Source organism: Nycticebus coucang, chromosome 4 (assembly GCF_027406575.1).
Source record: "Nycticebus coucang isolate mNycCou1 chromosome 4, mNycCou1.pri, whole genome shotgun sequence".
Taxonomy (NCBI): Eukaryota; Metazoa; Chordata; class Mammalia; order Primates; family Lorisidae; genus Nycticebus; species Nycticebus coucang.
Genome location: NC_069783.1, coordinates 112,739,223 through 112,758,417, shown reverse-complemented (window position 1 = coordinate 112,758,417; position 19,195 = coordinate 112,739,223). Strand labels below are relative to the sequence as shown.

Genomic DNA, 19,195 nt, shown 5'->3' with positions numbered 1-19,195 from the left:
GAGCCAGGTTACACTGCTTGTGTTTGCTGGGTGAAGTCCCTCTACTAATAGTGTCCCGACCGCAAGAGGTGTGTCACAAACAGTGCCCCCCAATTCAGGCTCTTAAGTGCCGTAACTGACTGTCGCTTTTGGTGGAATGGGGGTAGTATTAGCATCCATGTCCTCTTGCTGCAAAGATGGTGCTTGGCACAGAGTAAATACTCCCAGACACATAGTTATGATTGTCACCATTAATATCAAGATATTCTTTTTAACTGTCACAGTATTAACATTCAGATATCAATACTATGTAGCAGTTGTCCCTCATTTCAGAGGCTCCATGGTTATCAGTGTACTGTATCTTTCCAGTCCTTTCTTTGTGCATTTATTAACACAAACACACACACAAACACACACACATTAAATAATTTTGAGGCCAGGTATGGTGGCTCATGCCCATAATCTCAGAGTTTTGGGAGCCAAGGCAGGAGGATCCATTGAGGCCAGGAGTTCAAGACCAGCTTGGGCAACATGGTGAGACTGATCTCTACAAAAATAAATTTTTTTTGGGGGGGGGGACAGAGCCTCAAGCTTTCACCCTGGGTAGAGTGCCGTGGCATCACAGCTCACAGCAACCTCCAACTCCTGGGCTCAAACGATTCTCCTGCCTCCACCTCCCAAGTAGCTGGGATGACAGGTGCCCGCCACAATGCCCGGCTATTTTTGGTTGCAGCCATCATTGTTGTTTGGCGGGCCCAGGCTGGATTCGAACCTGCCAGTTCAGGTCTATGTGGCTGGCGCCTTAGCCGCTTGAGCCACAGGCGCTGAGCCTCTACAAAAATTTTTTAAAATAGCTGGGCAAGGGTGGCGCCTTTGGCTCAAAGGAGTAGGACACTGGCCCTATATGCCGGAGGTGGCGGGTTCAAACCTAGCCCTGGTCAAAAAACTACTTGCACATAATAATAAAAGGTTATTTGGAAAAAAAAAAATAGCTGGGCAAGGTGGCACATGCTTGTAATTCCAGCTACTCAGGAAGCTCAGGAAGAGGATCACTTGAGCCCTGGAGCAACACTACACTCCAGCCTGAGCAACAGAACAAGACCCGGTCTCTAAAAAACAAAAAATATAATAATAATAGTTTTGAGACTTTAAAAAGTACACAAATGCGGGCAGCGCCTGTGGCTCAGTGGGTAGGGTGCTGGCCCCATATACTGAGGGTGGTGGGTTTGAACCTGGCCCCAGCCAAACTGCAACAACAACAACAGCAACAAAAATAGCCGGGCGTTGTGGCGGGCGCCTGTAGTCCCAGCTACTCGGGAGGCTGAGGCAAAAGAATCACCTAAGCCCAGAATCACCTAAGTTGGAGGTTGCTTTGAACTGTGATGTCACGGCACTCTACCGAGGGCCATAAAGTAAGACTCTGTCTCTAAAAAAAAAATAGTACACAAATGGGATCCAACTATCTCTAGTGATCAGGGATTTGCGGTTTGCACTTAATAGCATGTCTTATAGGTCTTTACACACCAGTTTACACAGCTCTACTTTGTTCTTGGATTTTACAGATAGACCAGTTCTGGAATGTCAGTGTACCAAACATATTTATCTAACCCCCTACCGCTGGGCATGTAAAGAGTTTTCATTTTTCATCGTTATAAACAATGTTGCATTGAATATCCTTGGACTTCCACCTTTGCCCATTGGTGTGTTTTCGGAGCACGGATTCCCAGGGCAGGATTATTGCTGGGTTGGGTAGAGCAGATGTGAGTTGGCAGATAGGAGTTGCAGGAGCAGATGCTGCTAGTGCCCTTCCCACATCCAGACTAGAGAATTAACACCCCCGCTCCAGGCTGACCTTGAACAATGACTGATGCAGCCTGAGTAGGGACAGCAGCTTCCTGGCCCTCAAGGGGATGACTCCGAGGTTGGTGTCCTATGCTGTCCCCTGGAAGGATCAAGCCTCAGTTGTCCATACTGGTAACCAGCTCCATAACCCACCCATGGCTGACTTCCTGTCTCACTTTCCACCGCCCCCCATTTCCTGGGATTGCCTCCCAAATAAATCAGTAACACTCCAATTATGCAGGAGCCCCAATTAAGTCATAACCTAAAACGGCCCTTGCTTTTTCTGTGGTGCTGCCCTTAAAGTGGGCTAAGAGGAGGACCAGCTAGTTTTGAAGCCTGTTTGCCCACAAAACTGGTGGAAAGTCACTTAACACTCTGAGCCTCAGCTTCCTTTCCTGAGAAATGGGAATTTCCCCAGCATCTAAACCTCTTATTAAGTTCTAATGCCACTTCCTGAAATCACTTACTGACACTTTGCTTGATAAACCAGCTGTTGTTACCCTTTGGTAGTGTCAGTTTTTTATTGTTGTTTGTTTTGTTTTGTTTTTATGGAGACAGAGTCTCACTCAATTGCCCAGGTTAGAGTGCCGTGACATCAGCCTGGCTCACAACCACCTCAAACTTCTGGGTTCAAGTGATCTTCAGCTTGAGCTCAGCTGAAGTAGCTCAGCTTCCAAATAGCTGGGACTATGGTTCCTGCCCCATGTCCAGCTAATTTTTTTTCTATTTTCAGTAGAGGTGGGGTCTTACTTTTGCTCAGGCTGGTCTTGAATTCTGAGCTCAAGGAATCTACCCACCTCAGCCTCCCAAAGTACTAGGATTCTAGTGTGAGCCACTGTGCCCGGCCAATAGTGTTATTCTTGGTATGATTATGATCTCTCCTCTACCTGCCTTAGAAAGAACCACACTCCTCACACCTCCTGGGAGTATCCCCCACCCCATCTAGCCCTTCTTCCCCATACTCTTCTCTCTCCCCTTTACAAGCTGACCCCTTACCTCCATGCAGTCCCCCAGGACAAACTCATAGATGATGAAGGCGATGAGGTTGCCACTGGTCATCTGCCCTGAGATGACGAGGTGGCCACCATAGTAGAGGATGCTGACCTGGACCACCAGCAGTGTGAGCTGAGGGCAGAGGGAAAGGGGATTTGGGTCAGGGGGTCTTGGCTCAGGTCCCTTGTGTCCTCCCCCGACCCAACTACAGGGGGAGGTGAGGACAGCCCCTGTAGGCTATGCAAACCCAACCACCAACCAAAAACACCAGCCATCTTGAGGCCATCTTCCCTGCAACCCACCACTCATGTCCCTGTCCATCCCCAGTCGGGAGCATTTCCCTCCCCAGACCCCAGGTGGAGCTGGCCCTGGTAACGAGCCTGCCTTTGAGAGGGTCTGGCACACACACCACCCCCAGGCTCCTCAGCCAGGACAAGCCAGAGCTATTAGTCCTCCTCCTCAGGAAGAGCATGACTCAGAGAGGATGAGCGTGCTGGCTGAGGTCACCAGCAAGTAGGGCAGGGCAGGACCAGCCAGGTCCACAAAGGAGGGGCTGTGTCCAGGGCACCACTGCTTCCCTCCTGGACCTGGGGAGAGGGGTGGAATCTGAGCACCTGTGACAGCTCACAGTCTGTCAGGGCCCCTATCTGCATCTCCCTAACCCTAGCCCAGAACCAGGTCAAAGCCAGACCACAAGTGTCTCATTGGGAGCCACAAAGGCGCCCCTGCTGGTGGATTTCAGCCCTTCTCTCCTTATTGGTTGGCACTTTTGAGGGGGGGTGGCCTGCTCCAGGAGACCCAGACAGTTCCAGAGACGCTGTTACCTGGTAGACCACCTACTCTATCCTTCTGCAACCTCCAAACCTCCTCATTCCTATGCCAGCTATGACCTGCCTACCTTGCCAATGTGGCCCGTAGGGCGGTGGTAAGACCCAAATGCTCCCCATCCTCTAAGCGAGGAGCTCGACACTCCAATGGGTGTGTGTGGTTGTGACATGAGACCTGCTAGAAGGTGCCTAGGGTAGCTCTGCTGGCCCTGGGGTGGGGAGAGGGTTGCCAACTAGGGATGTTTCCCAGCTTAGAAAGGGAAGCTCCTAGGTGCCATCCCATGCCCAGGTGAGGGAGAGAGGAGGCATACGGGAGGGCATTTCCCGGGTGGCTGTGTTCTCTGGAAAGATTCTCAGGCAGCTCAATACCAGCATGCACAAGTGAGTCCCCTCTTGTGCACCCCCCGACCGTGGGCAGGGCCGGAGGCACATACCCCGCTGCCCCAGACGTAGTACATGTAGGCTGCTGCCTCCTTCCTGTTCAGCTTGTACACCTGCTGTAGCTTCTGCAGGTAGGACTCCGCCTCTGCCTCCTCGTTGGCAAAGCTGCGGACAGTCTTCATGGCACTGATGGTCTCCTCGGCAGTGTTGCTGGCTCTGGCCAGGGCATTCTGGACCTCTTTGGAGAGTCTCTGTGGGCCGGAGGGGGCAGAGGAGGAGACCTAAAATAGACCCTCATATACACCTACCCGGGCCCCAGGCCTCTCTGGGCTTTGCCAGTTGCACCCAGGAAGCTCCTAGGACAAAGAGATGGGCTCCCCTGCTCCCCAGTCTCCTCCCAACTTGATTTTTCAGACTCCTAGGGGAGATGGCTCCAGCTCCCAAGGGAAGAGGGGCGCTGATCACCACGTCATGTCCAGAACTCATAAGAGGCGGTCCGTGACTGTATAGTTTTGGTAACCCTGTTAGAAAATGAGCCTCAACAGCTGATCCTGTGCAGCATGAGAGCAGGGATGCCCTGGCTGGTGGTTTAGGTTGCACATTATGTAAGAAACACCAATTATTAAGGGGGGGGCATTTACATCATCAGCATAAACCGTGTGAGAGTCTGTGGACTGGCACAGAGATTCTAGAATTCCCAGCCAAGTTCTAGCTGGTGGTGAAGGCCATGGATTATGAAGCCTGTTCCCATCCTGTATGTATAAGCAGGGGGATATGGCTGAGAAGTGGTCCCAATGGGTGTGTGTGGCCTCCAGACTCCTGGAAGAGGCCCTTAGGCAGAGCTGTTGAGACTTTGCAGTAGTTAACCACACACTGAGTCCTGAATCAGCCAGGGTGTCTGCCTGGGAGGACAGAATTGTGCACTGGCATGTCTCATGACCTGCATGTCACACCTAGGCCGCAGCGAGTGTGCAGGGTGCTCTGGCCCTGGAAGAGCTGCACCACAACCTGAGTCATGTCTGGCCGTGGGCAGTGTGTGGAGATGACTCGTTGGCTCCATTCAACACAGTCACAGATGAGGCGGAAATCCTAAGTACAGTCTCCCCCAGGCCCTGCCCAGCCGAACTTTAAGGTGGGGCCTGAGGTGCACACAGCTGTGGGTTGGAGAGGTGAGCTCCATGGTTTCCTGTCCCAGAGGTTGTGGGAAGGTAGGAAAGGGGCAGGTGTGGGACAGAGCAAAGAAGCAGCTCCAACTCTAACACAGTGACTTTTTCTGCTTAGTGAGGAAAATGGTGAGGCTTACAGCCCAGAACTGTGGGGCAAGAGGTCCCTCCCGGGTGTCTGGAGAAGGCTGAGGGGAACAGCTTCCCTTAGGGGAGAGACAGGCGATGTCTTCCGCTGCATGGTCTCAGAAGTTCTAACAGAGCTGGGGATAGTGATCTAATCAGCCCTACACAGAGCCATCATGTGTCAAAGGCTCTGATCAGGAGTACCCTGTCATGAGCCTGAGCTGTCACAGAAGGCACTGGTCACACACCTGCCTGCTGAACTCAGCCCTGATCTCATAGGGCTTGGCATCCTCTCCTCCACCCCCGAAGTGGGAAGTAGGAGGAGGCTGAGGCCAGGCCCAGCTCACAGGTCAACCTCCCTCACAACATCAGTGCGAAAGGTGGCTGAGAGGACTGCAGCCTGCCTCCAGCTATGTCATGGGCACGGCTGGAGCCACTCCCACACACACAAACTACAGGAGGAGAGTGAACTGGTGGGCAAGGCTCACCGGTCACCCCCAGGGCCTCCTTTCCAGTCTATTCCCCTCTCACATCTCCAGCCTCACTGCAGTTCACTAAACACACCAGGCACATTCCCATCTCAGGGGCTTTGCATTGGCTATGCCCTTGGCACGCACTGCCCCAAGACATCCACACCCTGCAGATCCTTAGGCCCCCAGTGTCACGCTCTCACTCTTCCTCACTCCATGCTTCTGCTTACCACTTGCCATCGTCATTATTGCTGCTGTCATTACCTATTATCTGTCCCTCCCACTAGAATATAGCTCCACCAGGGGACTTGTCTGTTCACCGATGCACCCTAGTGCCTGGGACACAGTAGGTGTGCAATAAAAACTGATTGGATGAGTGAATGACTGAATGTAAAAACAACCTCAAGACAAGTCCTTCACCATCCCCTAGTGGCCCCTTGAATTCCTTCTGAACTGCCAGGGCTTCCAGACCCTGCAGGGACCAGGAGGGCCTACCTTATAGTACTTGCCATAGATGTTGGATGCCATCATGATGATGGGGAAGCCCATGAAGGTGACCAAGGAGAGCTGCCAGGAGAGACTGAACATGAAGACCACCACGCCTGTGACCTTGACTGTGTTCCGCAGGAAGACGTTGATGTTCTGGGAGACTAGGTCGCTGACCATGGTGGTATCCGAGGTGAGGCGGGAGATGAGGTCCCCTGGAACACAGGTGGCTCAGCTCCCGCTGCAGCAACGAGGGCTGCTGGGGTGGTCATGGGACATTAAGGGGCATCTGAGACAGACACCAGGCAGTCGGGCCTTCTCCACCTTCTGGGCAGGCAGTGGGGGGTGAGTAGAAAAGGACTGACACCCAAGGCCCACGCTGAGCCCAGTCCTAATCGCCAGCATCTTGTTTAAGCTTCATGCCATCTCGTGGCACGGCGGGGATGGTGGAGGCTCAAACTGATAATGGAGCTCACTCAGTGCCACACGGCTTGTCCCAGACTGAGCTAGGCTTCAAACTCATGTCTATTCCCTGTCACTGGCAGAGGGGGGATATCTCCTCTTCCCTTTTAGAGAAGTAGCAATCTGGGCCCAAACAGGAGAAAAAACAGACACCCCTTACCAAAATTGGGCACGGGGCTAAGAGCTTCAGATCAGCCGGTGGGGTGGCTACTCTAATTGCTCCCATTTTACAGATGCAAAAGCAGAGGCTCAAGAGGTTGAGTGATTGAGTGTGGAACTGGGGCTTGCAACCAGGCCAGCTGGCATGCCTCAGAGCTTGAGATCTCAGTGGGATACTATCTTGGCTTGTCTGCTTGGGCCTTTGTCCCGACCTCTGCAGGCCACATCCTGGCATTTGTGGTTCACACAGGGCAATAGAACAAGGCTTTGGCCCTTACAAAGACCTTGGGTGGCCCCTGTAGGGCCCTCCATAGGCCACAGCCCAGACCAAAATCTCAGGAACAAAACCAGCTCCCTGGGGTGTTTCCACCCTCAACCAATGGCAGGAATGCCCAGCAGGACCAAGACCACCACATGCCCATTTAACTCCTCAGCGTGAGGCAAGCCCACCCGGCCAGCCTGGCCCCCAGGACACCCACAGCACTGCGAGGACCAACCTGTGCGATTCTCATCAAAGAAGCTTGTCTCCTGAGACACCAGGGAGCGGAAGAGACAATTTCGAAGGCGAATGTTCAGTCTGGCAAATATGAGGGTAAAAATGCCGCCCCGAATACCTGCGGCAAATGAGCTAATTGCAGATAAGAGATGTTATAGCAGACGCCTTCCGAAAACCAACAGCCACACCTGGTTGCCCCCTCCCACTGCCAGCAGGTGCAGGGGTCCCACCTTGGCCCAGACTCCAGAGCTGGCCCCCTCCCTGACTACCACTCCCAGAGTGAGGGTGAAGGGGAGAGTGGGTGGGGTATGGGCCCCAAATCTGCCAACTAGAGCCCTCTCCCTGCCGGAAGAGCAGCATAGACAAAGCTGGTCCTTGTTTCAAGTCCAGACTCCTGCTTGGAAAATAGTCAGGGAGGGTGAGTGGGAACCCCAACGGTTGCAGCCCTTTTTGGGGATGAAAGGTGGGGCAATAGGGTGGGGCCCCACAGTCTGGGGACTGGTTACCACAGTGACCAGCCAAGGGACAGGCACGGCAGAAGTATTTCTGGGGCCAATCTGGCCCACATTCTCCTTAGGGACCAGATCTGCCTGCCTTCTCTGGGGCAGGCCTCAGGTGTGCAGGGCAGGGTGTGTGGTCAAGCCAGTACCTGCCAATGGCCAGCAGGCATACGATGACGACAGCCGTGCTGAACTGATCCATGTTCTTCTGGATGACAATGCCATCAATGGCCCGGCCCGTGTAGTAGGGCAAGAAGGTCTCTCCTGGGGGGTGGGGGGGCAGGGTGGACTCAGGGTGTTGGCAGCCTTCCTCCAGAGGCTCCAGAAGCCCCACCCTGACCACTTGGCAAACTCCTGCCCCCCTCCATGGGGCCTGGAGCTACTTATGGCCCACTCTCTTCAGGGGACAGGAACACAGGGAACATAGGGGTCTTAAGACTATACAGACTGGTTGTCATTACTAACGACGGCTACCAGGCCTCAAGCACACAGAGCCAAGGGCACCCATGTGGTGCTTCACTTCCTTTGAAGGAGGCCCTGGGAACACCCCCATTTTACAGATGAGGAAGTTGAGATGAGACGGTTTGCTCTGCCACGTAGCAATCTGTGGCTGATCAGTGCCAAACCAGATTTATTCCTGTTGACAGAGGGTTCAGAATCCAAATTCTAGAACCTCAGAAAATATTGCTATTCTGGTTCCAAGCAAGGTTGGAAATTGCCACCTCACCCCTCTTGGTGGGGCATTTTACAGCTTGCCAGGTGATTTCTTACTCACTCATCTTACTCTTCACAACAATCCTGGGGTGGAACAGGAGACTCAGAGAAGCTGAGCAATTTGCTTGATGTCACATAGCAAGTAAGCAGAAGGGCCAGGACACAAACCCAAACTGTCTTCCAATTTGGAGACTCTTTGTCCTCTCCTGCTATGGTCTGAATGTTGTCCCCCAAATTCATATGTTGAAACTTCTTTTTATTTTTTGGATAGGATCTGACTCTATCACCCAGGCTAGCGTGCAGTGGCATCATCACAGCTCACTCCAATCTCAAACTCCAGGGCTCAAGTGGTCCTCCTGCCTCAGCCTCTTTATTTATTTATTTATTTATTTATTTGTAGAGACAGAGTTTCACTTTATTGCCCTCAGTAGAGTGCCGTGGCATCACACAGCTCATAGCAACCTCCAACTCCTGGGCTTAGGCGATTCTCCTGCCTCAGCCTCCCAAGTAGCTGGGACTACAGGCGCCCGCCATAACGCCCGGCTATTTTTTTGTTGCAGTTTGGCCAGGGATGGGTTTGAACCCACCACCCTCGGTATATGGGGCCGGCGCCCTACTCACTGAGCCACAGGCACCGCCCGCCTCAGCCTCTTATGTAGCTGGGACTACAGTGGTGCACCACCACACCCAGCTAATTTTTCTATTTATTTTTAGTAGAGATAGGGGTCTCACTCTTGCTCAGGCTGGTCTTGAACTGCTGGTCTCAAGCCAAGCTCCCACCTCAGCCTGGCAGAGTGCTAAGAGGATTACAGGCGTGAGCCACCACACCTGGCCCATGTGTTGAAACTTATGTGATGGTATTAAGAGGTAGGGCCACTGTATATAGAACCAGCACCTTGTACCTCATGATTGCATTATTGTACACAGCTATGATTTAATAAAAAAAAAAAAAGGTAGAGCCTTGAAGAGGTGATTCGGTCCTGAGAGCAGGGCTGTCATAGATGCGATTAGGCCCTTAGATAAGGGCTTGGGAGAAGGAGTTCGCTCTCTCCTGCTCTCCTGCTTTTGCCATGTGGAGACACAGCATCTTCCTCTCCAGAGGATGCAACAAGAAAGCAGCCCTCACCAGTCACCAAATCTGCCAGCACCTGGGTCTTGGACTTCCCAGACTCCAGAACTATGAGAAATAAATTTCTGTTATTTATAAATGACCCAGTCTGTGGTATTCTGTTACAGCAGAACAACTAAACTCAGTTACCTCCCCAGTAACCCAGAATGCCCACTCTCGTAATGGTGACAGAGAATGCAATGTGGACACAAGGCCAGGCCCACGTTCATCCCAGGGTCTCTTTTCTTTTTTTTTTTTAGTGGTGATATAATTTCTTTTTTTTTTTATTGTTGGGGATTCATTGAGGGTACAATAAGCCAGGTTACACTGATTGCAATTGTTAGGTAAAGTCCCTCTTGCAACCAGGGTCTCTTTTCATGGCAGCTCTATCCACAGGCAGAGCTTGGCTTGGAGCTGGGCATACAGTAGGTGCTCAATAAAGGTCAGCACTAGCCAGCACTTCCTGACCTGGCTCAGCCACCTGGACCATCAGACCTTCTGTGCTGCTCTGGTGCCCTCTGCTGGCCTCAGCTCTGGAACCATGAGCTAGAGCTCCAACGGCCTGTCTCCATGGTCCTCTCTGCCACCTAGTGCCACCTAGGCTGAAGTTCTGCCTCAGTTTACTCACTAGGAAGAAGAGGGCATCACAGAGCTCTGGCAGCATTTTGATTCCAGCAAGTGCTAATGATGATGATAACCTTACTGGGTACCAGGTGCCTCGCAAAGCATATGTGCAAACTCTCTTGTTGAAGTTACCTAAGAATCATGGGGAGCTTTATCATCCATCAGCAAATGCTGAGGCTCTGCATTCAATTTCCAGAATCTGACCACTCTTATTGCCACTCCTTCCCCCAATCTAGTCCAAGTTGCTGATCTCCCCTGGGTAGCTCAGTGTCCTGTCCCTTGCCCCTCCGAGCCTGTTCTCCACACAGCACACAATGGGATCCTGGTAAACCCAACTCAGATCTTGTTGCCCCTCAGCTCAAAAGGATCTGAGGGCTCCCATTGCACCCTGGGTAAAGCCCAAGTCCTTACAGTGGCCCACGGGGACCTGCAGGATGGAGTCGCTGGGATGATTTGCTTTGGCTTCTCTTCTTCCCACCTCACTTGCTGCAGCTACCCTGGCCTCTGCTATTTCTCTAACAACTTGGCACCTTTCTGCCTCAGGACCTTTGCAAAGGCTGGAGGCTCTTACCTCTGTTCTCTTACCCTCCCCAAGTCCCAAGGACCACCCCATAATCTTTTAGGTTTGCTATTATTATTCTTCCCATTTGTGGAAATACATTCTTTTCACAGAGGAGGAAATCAAAGCTCAGAGAAGTTTTTGTTTGGAAACAGAGTCTCACTTTGTCGCCCCCAGTAAAGTGCTGTAGTGTCACAGCTCACAGCAACCTCAAACTCTTGGGCTCAAGCCACAGCCTCCCAAGTAGCTGGGACTACATGAGCCCGCCACAGTGCCTGGATATATATATATATATTTTTTTGTAGAGACAGAGTCTCACTGTACCGCCCTCGGGTAGAGTGCCGTGGCGTCACACGGCTCACAGCAACCTCTAACTCTTGGGCTTACGCAATTCTCTTGCCTCAGCCTCCAAAGCAGCTAGGACTACAGGTGTCCGCCACAACACCCGGCTATTTTTTTGTTGCAGTTTGGCCGGGGCTGGGTTTGAACCCACCACCCTCGGTATATGGGGCCAGCGCCCTACTCACTGAGCCACAGACGCCACCAATGCCTGGATATTTTTAGAGACAAGGTCTTGCTCTGGCTCAGGCTGGTCTTGAACCCATGACTCAGGCAATCCACCCACCGTGACCTCCCAGAATACTAGATTACAGGGATACTAGGATCACTTCGCCTGGCCTCAGAGAACTTTTTAAGTCACTTGCCCAAGTTGATGAAATTGGTTTGTTGCGAAATCCACATTAAAGAATCCTAACCTAGGGCAGCGCCTGTGGCTCAAGGAGTAGGGCGCCGGTCCCATATGCCGGAGGTGGTGGGTTCAAACCCAGCCCCAGTCAAAAAAAAAAAAAAAAAAAAAGAATCCTAACCTAACAAGAGATTCTCAGCACTAAAAGTAACCTTTCCCCCCCATTAAAAATTTTTTTTTTTTTTTTTTGTAGAGACAGAGTCTCACTTTATTGCCCTCAGTAGAGTGCCGTGGCGTCACACAGCTCACAGCAACCTCCAACTCCTGCCCAGGAGATTCTCCTGCCTCAGCCTCCCGAGTAGCTGGGACTACAGGCGCCCGCCACAATGCCCGGCTATTTTTTTGTTGCAGTTCGCAGGGGCTGGGTTTGAACCCGCCACCCTCCGTATATGGGGCCGGCGCCCTGCTCACTGAGCCACAGGCGCCACCCTGTTTTTTTGTTTTTACAGTTTTTGGCTGCCACCTCCGGCATATGGGGCTAGTGCCCTACTCTGTTGAGCCACAGGTGCTGCCCAATTTTTTTTTAATTTTTAAAGTTTATTTTAGTACATAAGGTTTTTTAAAAATTATTTTTATTGGGTGGCGCCTGTGGCTCAGTGAGTAGGGCGCCGGCCCCATATGCCGTGGGTGGGGGGTTCAAACCCAGCCCTGGCCAAACTGCAACAAAAAAATAGCCGGGTGCTATGGCGGGCACCTGTAGTCCCAGCTACTCGGGAGGCTGAGGCAAGAGAATCGCTTAAGCCCAGGAGCTGGAGATTGCTGTGAGCTGTGTGAGGCCACGGCACTCTACCAAGGGCCATAAAGTGAGACTCTGTCTCTAAAAAAAAAAAAAAAAAATTATTTTTATTAAATCATAACTTTGTACATTGATGCATTTATGGGGTTCAGGGTACTGTTCCGATATACAATGTGAAATGTCTACATTGAACTAAATAACACATCCATCACAATTATACTCATTTCTTTTTTTTTTTTTTTTGTTGAGACAGAGTCTCACCTTATCGCCTTCGGTAGAGTGCCGTGGCCTCACACAGCTCACAGCAACCTCCAACTCCTGGGCTTAGGCGATTCTCCTGACTCAGCCTCCCAAGTAGCTGGGACTACAGGCGCCCGCCACAACGCCTGGCTATTTTTTTGTTGCAGTTTGGCCGAGGCTGGGTTTGAACCCGCCACCCTCAGCATATGGGGCCGGCGCCCTACCCGCTGAGCCACAGGCGCCGCCCTAAACTCATTTCTTAATAGTTTTGTACCTAAGGTATTTTGTTTGTTTTTTGTAGAGACAGAGTCTCACTTTACCATCCTGGGTAGAGTGCCGTGGCGTCACACAGCTCACAGCAACCTCCAACTCCTGGGCTTAGGCAATTCTCTTGCCTCAGCCTCCCGAGTAGCTGGGACTACAGGCACCTGCCACAACGCCCGGCTATTCTTTGGTTGCAGTTTGGCCAGAGCCGGGTTTGAACCCACCACCTTCAGTATATGGGGCCGGTGCCCTACCCACTGAGCCACAGGCACCACCTGTTTCCCCCATTTTCTTTAAGATTGTGTGGCTGGGTGCACAGTGGCTCATGCCTGTAATCCTAGCACTCTGGGAGGCCAAGGTGGGTGGATTGAGTGAACTCAAGAGTTAGAGACCAGCCTGAGCCAGACTGAGACCCCATCTCTAAAAAATAGCTGGGCGTTTTGGCGGGTGCCTACAGTCCCAGCTACTTGGGAGGCTAAGGCAAGAGAATCACTTAAGCCCAAGAATTTGAGGTTGCTGTGAGCTGTGACGCAAGGACACTCTACCGGGGTGACAAAGCAAGACTCTGTCTCAAAAAAATAAAATAAAATAAAATAAAAAAGATTGTGAAGACACAGAAAAAGCTGGGCACTACTGAATTCTCCTTGATTGGCAAATAATGATTATTATAGTACCTGACATTTATTCAGTACTTACTTTTGCTAGGCACTACGTTTCATCTCACTTAATTCTCAGTCACTGAACCAAACCCTCTTTTAAGAATGGGAAAGTGAGGTCTGGACAGGTTAAATAACTTGCCCAAAGTTAAAGTCCGGGGGCCTAGCTCAGCGCCTATAGCTTAGTGGTTAGGGTGTTGGCTACATGCACTTGGGCTGGTATGTTAGAACTTGGCCCAGGCCTGCTAACCAACAATAACAACAACAACAAAAAATAGCCAGGCCTTGTGGTGGGTGCCTGTAGTCCCAGTCACTTGGGCGGCAGAGTTAAGAGAATCGCTTAAGCCCAAGAGTTTGAGGTTGCTGTGAGCTGTGACGCCATAGCGCTCTACTGAGGGCAACATAGTGAGACTTTGTCTCAAAAATAAATAAATAGGGGTGGCGCCTGTGGCTCAAAGGGGTAGGGTGCCGGCCCCATATGCCGGAGGTGGTGGGTTCAAACCCAGCCCCGGCCAAAAACTGCAAAAAAAAAAAAAATAATAATAATAAAATAAATAAAATAAATATAAAATCACAGGCCTGAGCCTCAAGTTTGACCGCTTAGCCTCTGTGTAATCCTGCTGGCTGTGTTCTGTACTTCTTGAGCTCACACTGGCTGACCACAGGGCCCAGGAGGCAGGGGAAACAAGGTCCTGGGCACCATCTGCCTGCACGGGCACAACAGTCATTTACACATTCATTCACTTATCTATTCAACAAGCCCACTGCCATGCCAGGTTTGGGGACCTGGGGTGAGTCAGACCTGGCCCTTGTCCCCAAGGGACTCAGGACCTGTGAGGGGAGGCAGGAGGGTGGATGCACGAATTTCACATCATTGGCACAATAACTGAAGTGCAGACAAATGGAGAATCCAGGAAGGCTTCCCAAGGAGGGGACATCTGGACCTTGCTTACTGGGAGCTGTCCTTGTGCCAGATGCTGTCAAGGGGTCTTGTGTGTATGAGACATAACACTCCCAACCCACAACACTATGGGATCACTATGCCCATTTTACAGATGAGGAAGCTGAGACTTGGAGAGGCTAAACAATGTGCCTAAAACCATACAGCTGTTGAGGGGCTGAGACTGAGCGGGTGCAGGGTGCTAGCAAGAGGAAGAGAGCTGTAGGCTCAGGGGCAGCTCTGGGGTCTGCCTGTCCTCTTTGAGAACATTCTGGCATGGTCACCACCCTCAGGCTGTGTCCTTGTGAGTTAAAATTTTAAAAACTGATAATGGCTAACATTCCTGAGTATCTAGCATGATGCGCCAAGCTCTGTACCCCGTCCCCCTCCAGCCAGCTTTTACTCAACCTTTACAACATCATATAATAAGAACTCTAGCCAGCAGGATGCGGCTGTGGAAGGCAGTGGTGGTGACCCTGGCTTTCAAGGACAGCTCCCAGTAATGACCTCTGAGAATTTGCCCACGGCCATGCAGCAGGGTAAGGAGCAGGGCTGGGATTTGAACCCACAGAGTCTCGACCCTGTAATGCCACCTTCCCACTCATGCTGCTGGAGCAGTGTTTTCCCACTGTTTGGACCAGACCCACAGTGACAGATGTAGTTCCCATCACAAGCCAAGACACCCTACACACAGGCGCATACAACTAAAATAAAACTTTCACAAAACAGTATTTCATCTTACCACAGGCAATGTGCTCTCATGCTTTCTATTCTATTTCGTTTTATTACAAAAAATCCCTTTGACCCAGTGATCTCAATTCCAGAAATTTATCATACAGATCTATCTACATTCTTATGAAATGCAGATGAACACAGTTATTCATTGTAAGAGAAAAAGACTCAAGACAACCCAAGAGTCCAACAATTGGAGACCAACTAAATAATCCATGCTATTAGCCACATCACAGAATACTAGGCAGCTGAATAGAAGAATCAGCTACTGACTGGAAAAATTCTGGAATATATCATTAAGTGCAAAGAGTTAGGGTAAGAGGTTGGGGGGAGGAACCTGTGTTCTTATTTGCTTGTAGTGGTAAAAGGAAACATTAGGAGCATACACAGGAAATGAATAGAAGTAGTTTTCTGCCCACTTGGAAGTTTCTGGAAACTTTTTCTATTGTCAGCCTTGGGCAGGAGGATCAGGGTAGTCGGGATAGAATTAGGAGTAAAACTCACAATGTTTTTCTTTTCATATCTGTTTGATGTTTGGAATGTATAAGTAAAACTTAAAAGAAGAGGAGGTGGTTGTACCCACCTAACTGGATTTCCCGGGGCTTGCCGGAGGTCCTCACTTACCCAGAGCCGCCACGATGAGGAAGAAGGAGGCAGCCACAAGGAAGGCCATGTCGGGCTTGGTGTAGGAGAGCAGCTTCTTCAGTGTGGCCCCAGATGCCTGCTCAGGTGGGGAATGGGCCCCGGCCCTTGGCTCAAGGGCCTCTGTGCTCGGCTGCACGGTGGACAGCAGCCACCAAAGCAGGAAGGAGGCAGCGAGCGAGATGTACGTCCACACGAAGAGGGCCCAGAACCATGGGTCCCGGATGGGCCTGCGCACCTCAGAGAAGAGCAGCAGCTTCACCATGGCGTAGATGCCCACGACCAGGCACACAAGGGTGATGACCACCCATGAGGCCCGCAACCGCCGGGGCCCCAGGGCACTGTTCTTGGCCACTCCAATGGTGGCTCCTAGCAGCAGGCAGCTGCGGTAGAGGCAGGCTGCCCAGAGGTCCAGCACCGAGTCAAAGATGTTGAAATGGCGGATGTCCTCCAGCAAGCTGCGGTCCAGGTGGCTGAAGACATAGATGGCTGTGGTCACGCCAACATCCATGCTCATGAAAGCCAGGGTCACCACCACTGCCTTCCACAGCCGCATCCTGCTGGCTAGTGACTGGCAGGTGCTCAGGGGCAGGTGGTAGCTCACGGGGGCAAGGCCATCGTCGTCCACAAGGTGAGGCCAAACCTGCAGGGGCAACAGTGTACAACTGGGTGACAGGTTTAGGTTTGGTACTTGCTGGCTGCGTGACCCTGAGCAAGTCACTTGACATCTCTGAGCCTCAGTTTCCTCATCTTTAAAATGGAAATAACAGAGCACTACTAACATCCTGGGGTGTTATGAAGATTCCACTCATTCCAAGAATATTTCTTTTCTTTTCTTTTTTCTTTTTTGACAGAGTCTCATTTTGTCGCCCTTGGTAGAGTGCTGTGGTGTCATAGCTCACAGCAACCTCAAACTCTTGGACTGAAGTGATTCTCTTGCCTCAGCCTCCTGAGTAGCTGGGACTATAGGTGCCCACCACAACACATGGCTATTTTTAGAGATGAGGTCTTGATCTTACTCAGGCTGGTCTTCAACCCATGAGCTCAGGCAATCCACCCGGCTGACAGGGCCAAATGTAGGGACCTGCCCAAATAGAACAGTTTGGCCCAGGAATGAATGAATGTGTCAATCCCTACCCCTTCAAACCCTTATATTCCCACCTGCCTTAACCCACGTGCTGACTTCTTTTTCAAACTCAGCCCACTCTCACCTGAGTGAATAAAGGCTCCCTACCCACACAGAACCTGGATTCCAGTTCTTTTTGCTCATGTCTTGAATAACCTCTCATTTTCAGTCCTTAACCTCTTACCCTCCGAGAGTCCCTCCCAGAGTGCTAGGATTACAGGTGTGAGCCATCGGGCCCAGCCCAAGAATATTTCTTCAGTGCTTGCTGTGGGCCAGACTCTGCCCTTTGTGTTGAGGATTTAATAATGAACAAAAATAACAAAGGTCCTTGCTCTTGTGGAAATGACATGCTCAAGTGGGAGACAGATAATAAGGACACGATATGGTAAATGGTAAGATAAGAGCTATGGGGAAAAGGGAGGGTGAATAAGATGGGCCAAGGAAGACTTTGCCAGGAAGGTAAACACCTGAGTAAGACTGCAAAGAGGTGAGGGAATCTGCCATGTGGCTGACTAAGGGAAAAGCATTCGGACAGTTGGAATGGACAACGCCACAGCCCAGAGACAAGAGTGCACCTTTGGAAGGTGAGGAGGCCTCATGAGGTCAGAGAGGTGAAGGGCGTGGGGAGGAAAACTAGAGGTCGTAGCAGCCATTGTGAAGATAAAGGGGCCCTCAGATAAGCAAAGTTCAATAAATGATTGTTGTTTTTACCATAACTACTGCTTTCTTCAAACAAGCTTCCTCATTTGCAAACTATCAGTCTGAGGTTAGATACATGAACATCATTTTGGGCACATAATAATTGCTTTTGACCATTATCAACTAAATACAGAAAAGTGTTCAATACATGTTTGTTCACTTCCCTCCTCTCCAAATCAGGCCTTCCATCTTTGCAACCCCAAATAAACCTTCATCCTCTTAGACCAAGAGGAAATTGGAAGGGGGTGGGTGGTTTGCAGGCCTCATAGCAACCCAGGGAGCTTCACATCTGCTTAGAAGTTTCCAGAATCTTTTCCTCCAGCCCTGGTTGTCCCTCACGCCCAACCCTTGGCCACGTTGGCTTTTTGGATCTTTTTAATTTTAATTTTTTTTTTTTTTTTGCAGTTTTATGGCCAGGGCTGGGTTTGAAACCACCACCTCTGGCATATGGGGCCGGTGCCCTATCCCTTTGAGCCACAGGCACCACCTGGATTTTTGGATCTTGATGTCTCCCTCCCTGCAGCACCTCCCTGCCTTGGGCCCTCGCATCTCACCAGTGCCTGGGAGAGCCCAGAGCTGCAGGGACACCTGGGAGGTAGGGTGGGGTGTATCCCTGAGTGCTACCGGACTTGGGTTCAGGCCTTCCTTGCCAAGAGCCTTTGTTGTCCCATCTGTAAAATGGGCAAAGCCCTGGAGCCCTCAGGTGGAGGAGAGAGGACACAAGTGACAGGAGGAGTATCTGTGAGCTGTTTCTGTGAAGGAGCCATCCTGAGAGAGCTTCTCCCCACATCTCTTGGGCCCAAACCACTCAGGCTGTGTGGTGACCAGCACCTCACATAATCTGGCAAGGCCAGTGTTTCTACATTCCCATTTACAGTTGGGGAAACCAAGGCACAGAGAGACAAAATCAGCTGTTCCAGACACTCAGTCAAAAAGGGCCCAAGCCAGGACTTGAGCTGGTATGTAAAGGACCCTGATACCTGACTCCCCACCTCTGTACTGTGTGCCTAGCACAAAGTGGGTGTCCAATAACAGTAGTCTGTTATGTAACACGGCACTTCCTATGAGTCCTGTCTGTCCCATGTGCTTCAGTTATTCAATCTTCACAACCACTTTGAGAGGTGTGCACTCTCGTCATCACATTTGGAGAAACTGAAGCTCAGAGAAGTTAATAACCTGCCCAAGACTACACTGGTGAAGAGTAGGGCTGGGGTAGGAACTGAGAGCTGTCCTTTCAATACAACAAATGTTAAGAGGGAGGGTTCATCTAAGGAAACAGAGTTTATATCAGAGGGGGCTCAGGGAAACAGTGATGGTGATAAGGAAGGTGACAACAAGAACAGCTGGTATTTACGGATGCGAACCTGGCATTGTTCTAAGTCATCTACATGCATTAATACTCAAAAGAATCCTAGAAAGTAGGTTCTATTATTATTCCCATTTTACCGTTGAGAAAAGTGAGGCACAGAGAGGTTAAGTGACCTGTGCCAGATCACACAGTGAGGAAGTGCCAGACCTGGAATGAG

General features: G+C 50.9%; 1 protein-coding gene across 2 annotated transcripts in view; it reads right to left on the bottom strand.

Annotated features, from left to right (window-relative positions):
- The window catches only part of ABCB9 (ATP binding cassette subfamily B member 9), a 59,197-nt gene that overhangs the window by 37,138 nt on the left and 2,864 nt on the right, over positions 1-19,195 (bottom strand). For both annotated transcript variants that reach the window (XR_008379504.1, XM_053587930.1), the window contains exons 2-7: positions 15,827-16,487; positions 8,034-8,148; positions 7,386-7,516; positions 6,277-6,482; positions 4,076-4,273; positions 2,818-2,946 (exon numbers count right to left, since the gene is read on the bottom strand). Coding sequence is in view for 1 of the 2 variants with exons in the window: in XM_053587930.1 (XP_053443905.1) it covers positions 2,818-2,946; positions 4,076-4,273; positions 6,277-6,482; positions 7,386-7,516; positions 8,034-8,148; positions 15,827-16,400 (1,353 nt within the window). In the remaining variant the exon portion in view is untranslated. The remainder of the gene's footprint in view (positions 1-2,817; positions 2,947-4,075; positions 4,274-6,276; positions 6,483-7,385; positions 7,517-8,033; positions 8,149-15,826; positions 16,488-19,195) is intronic.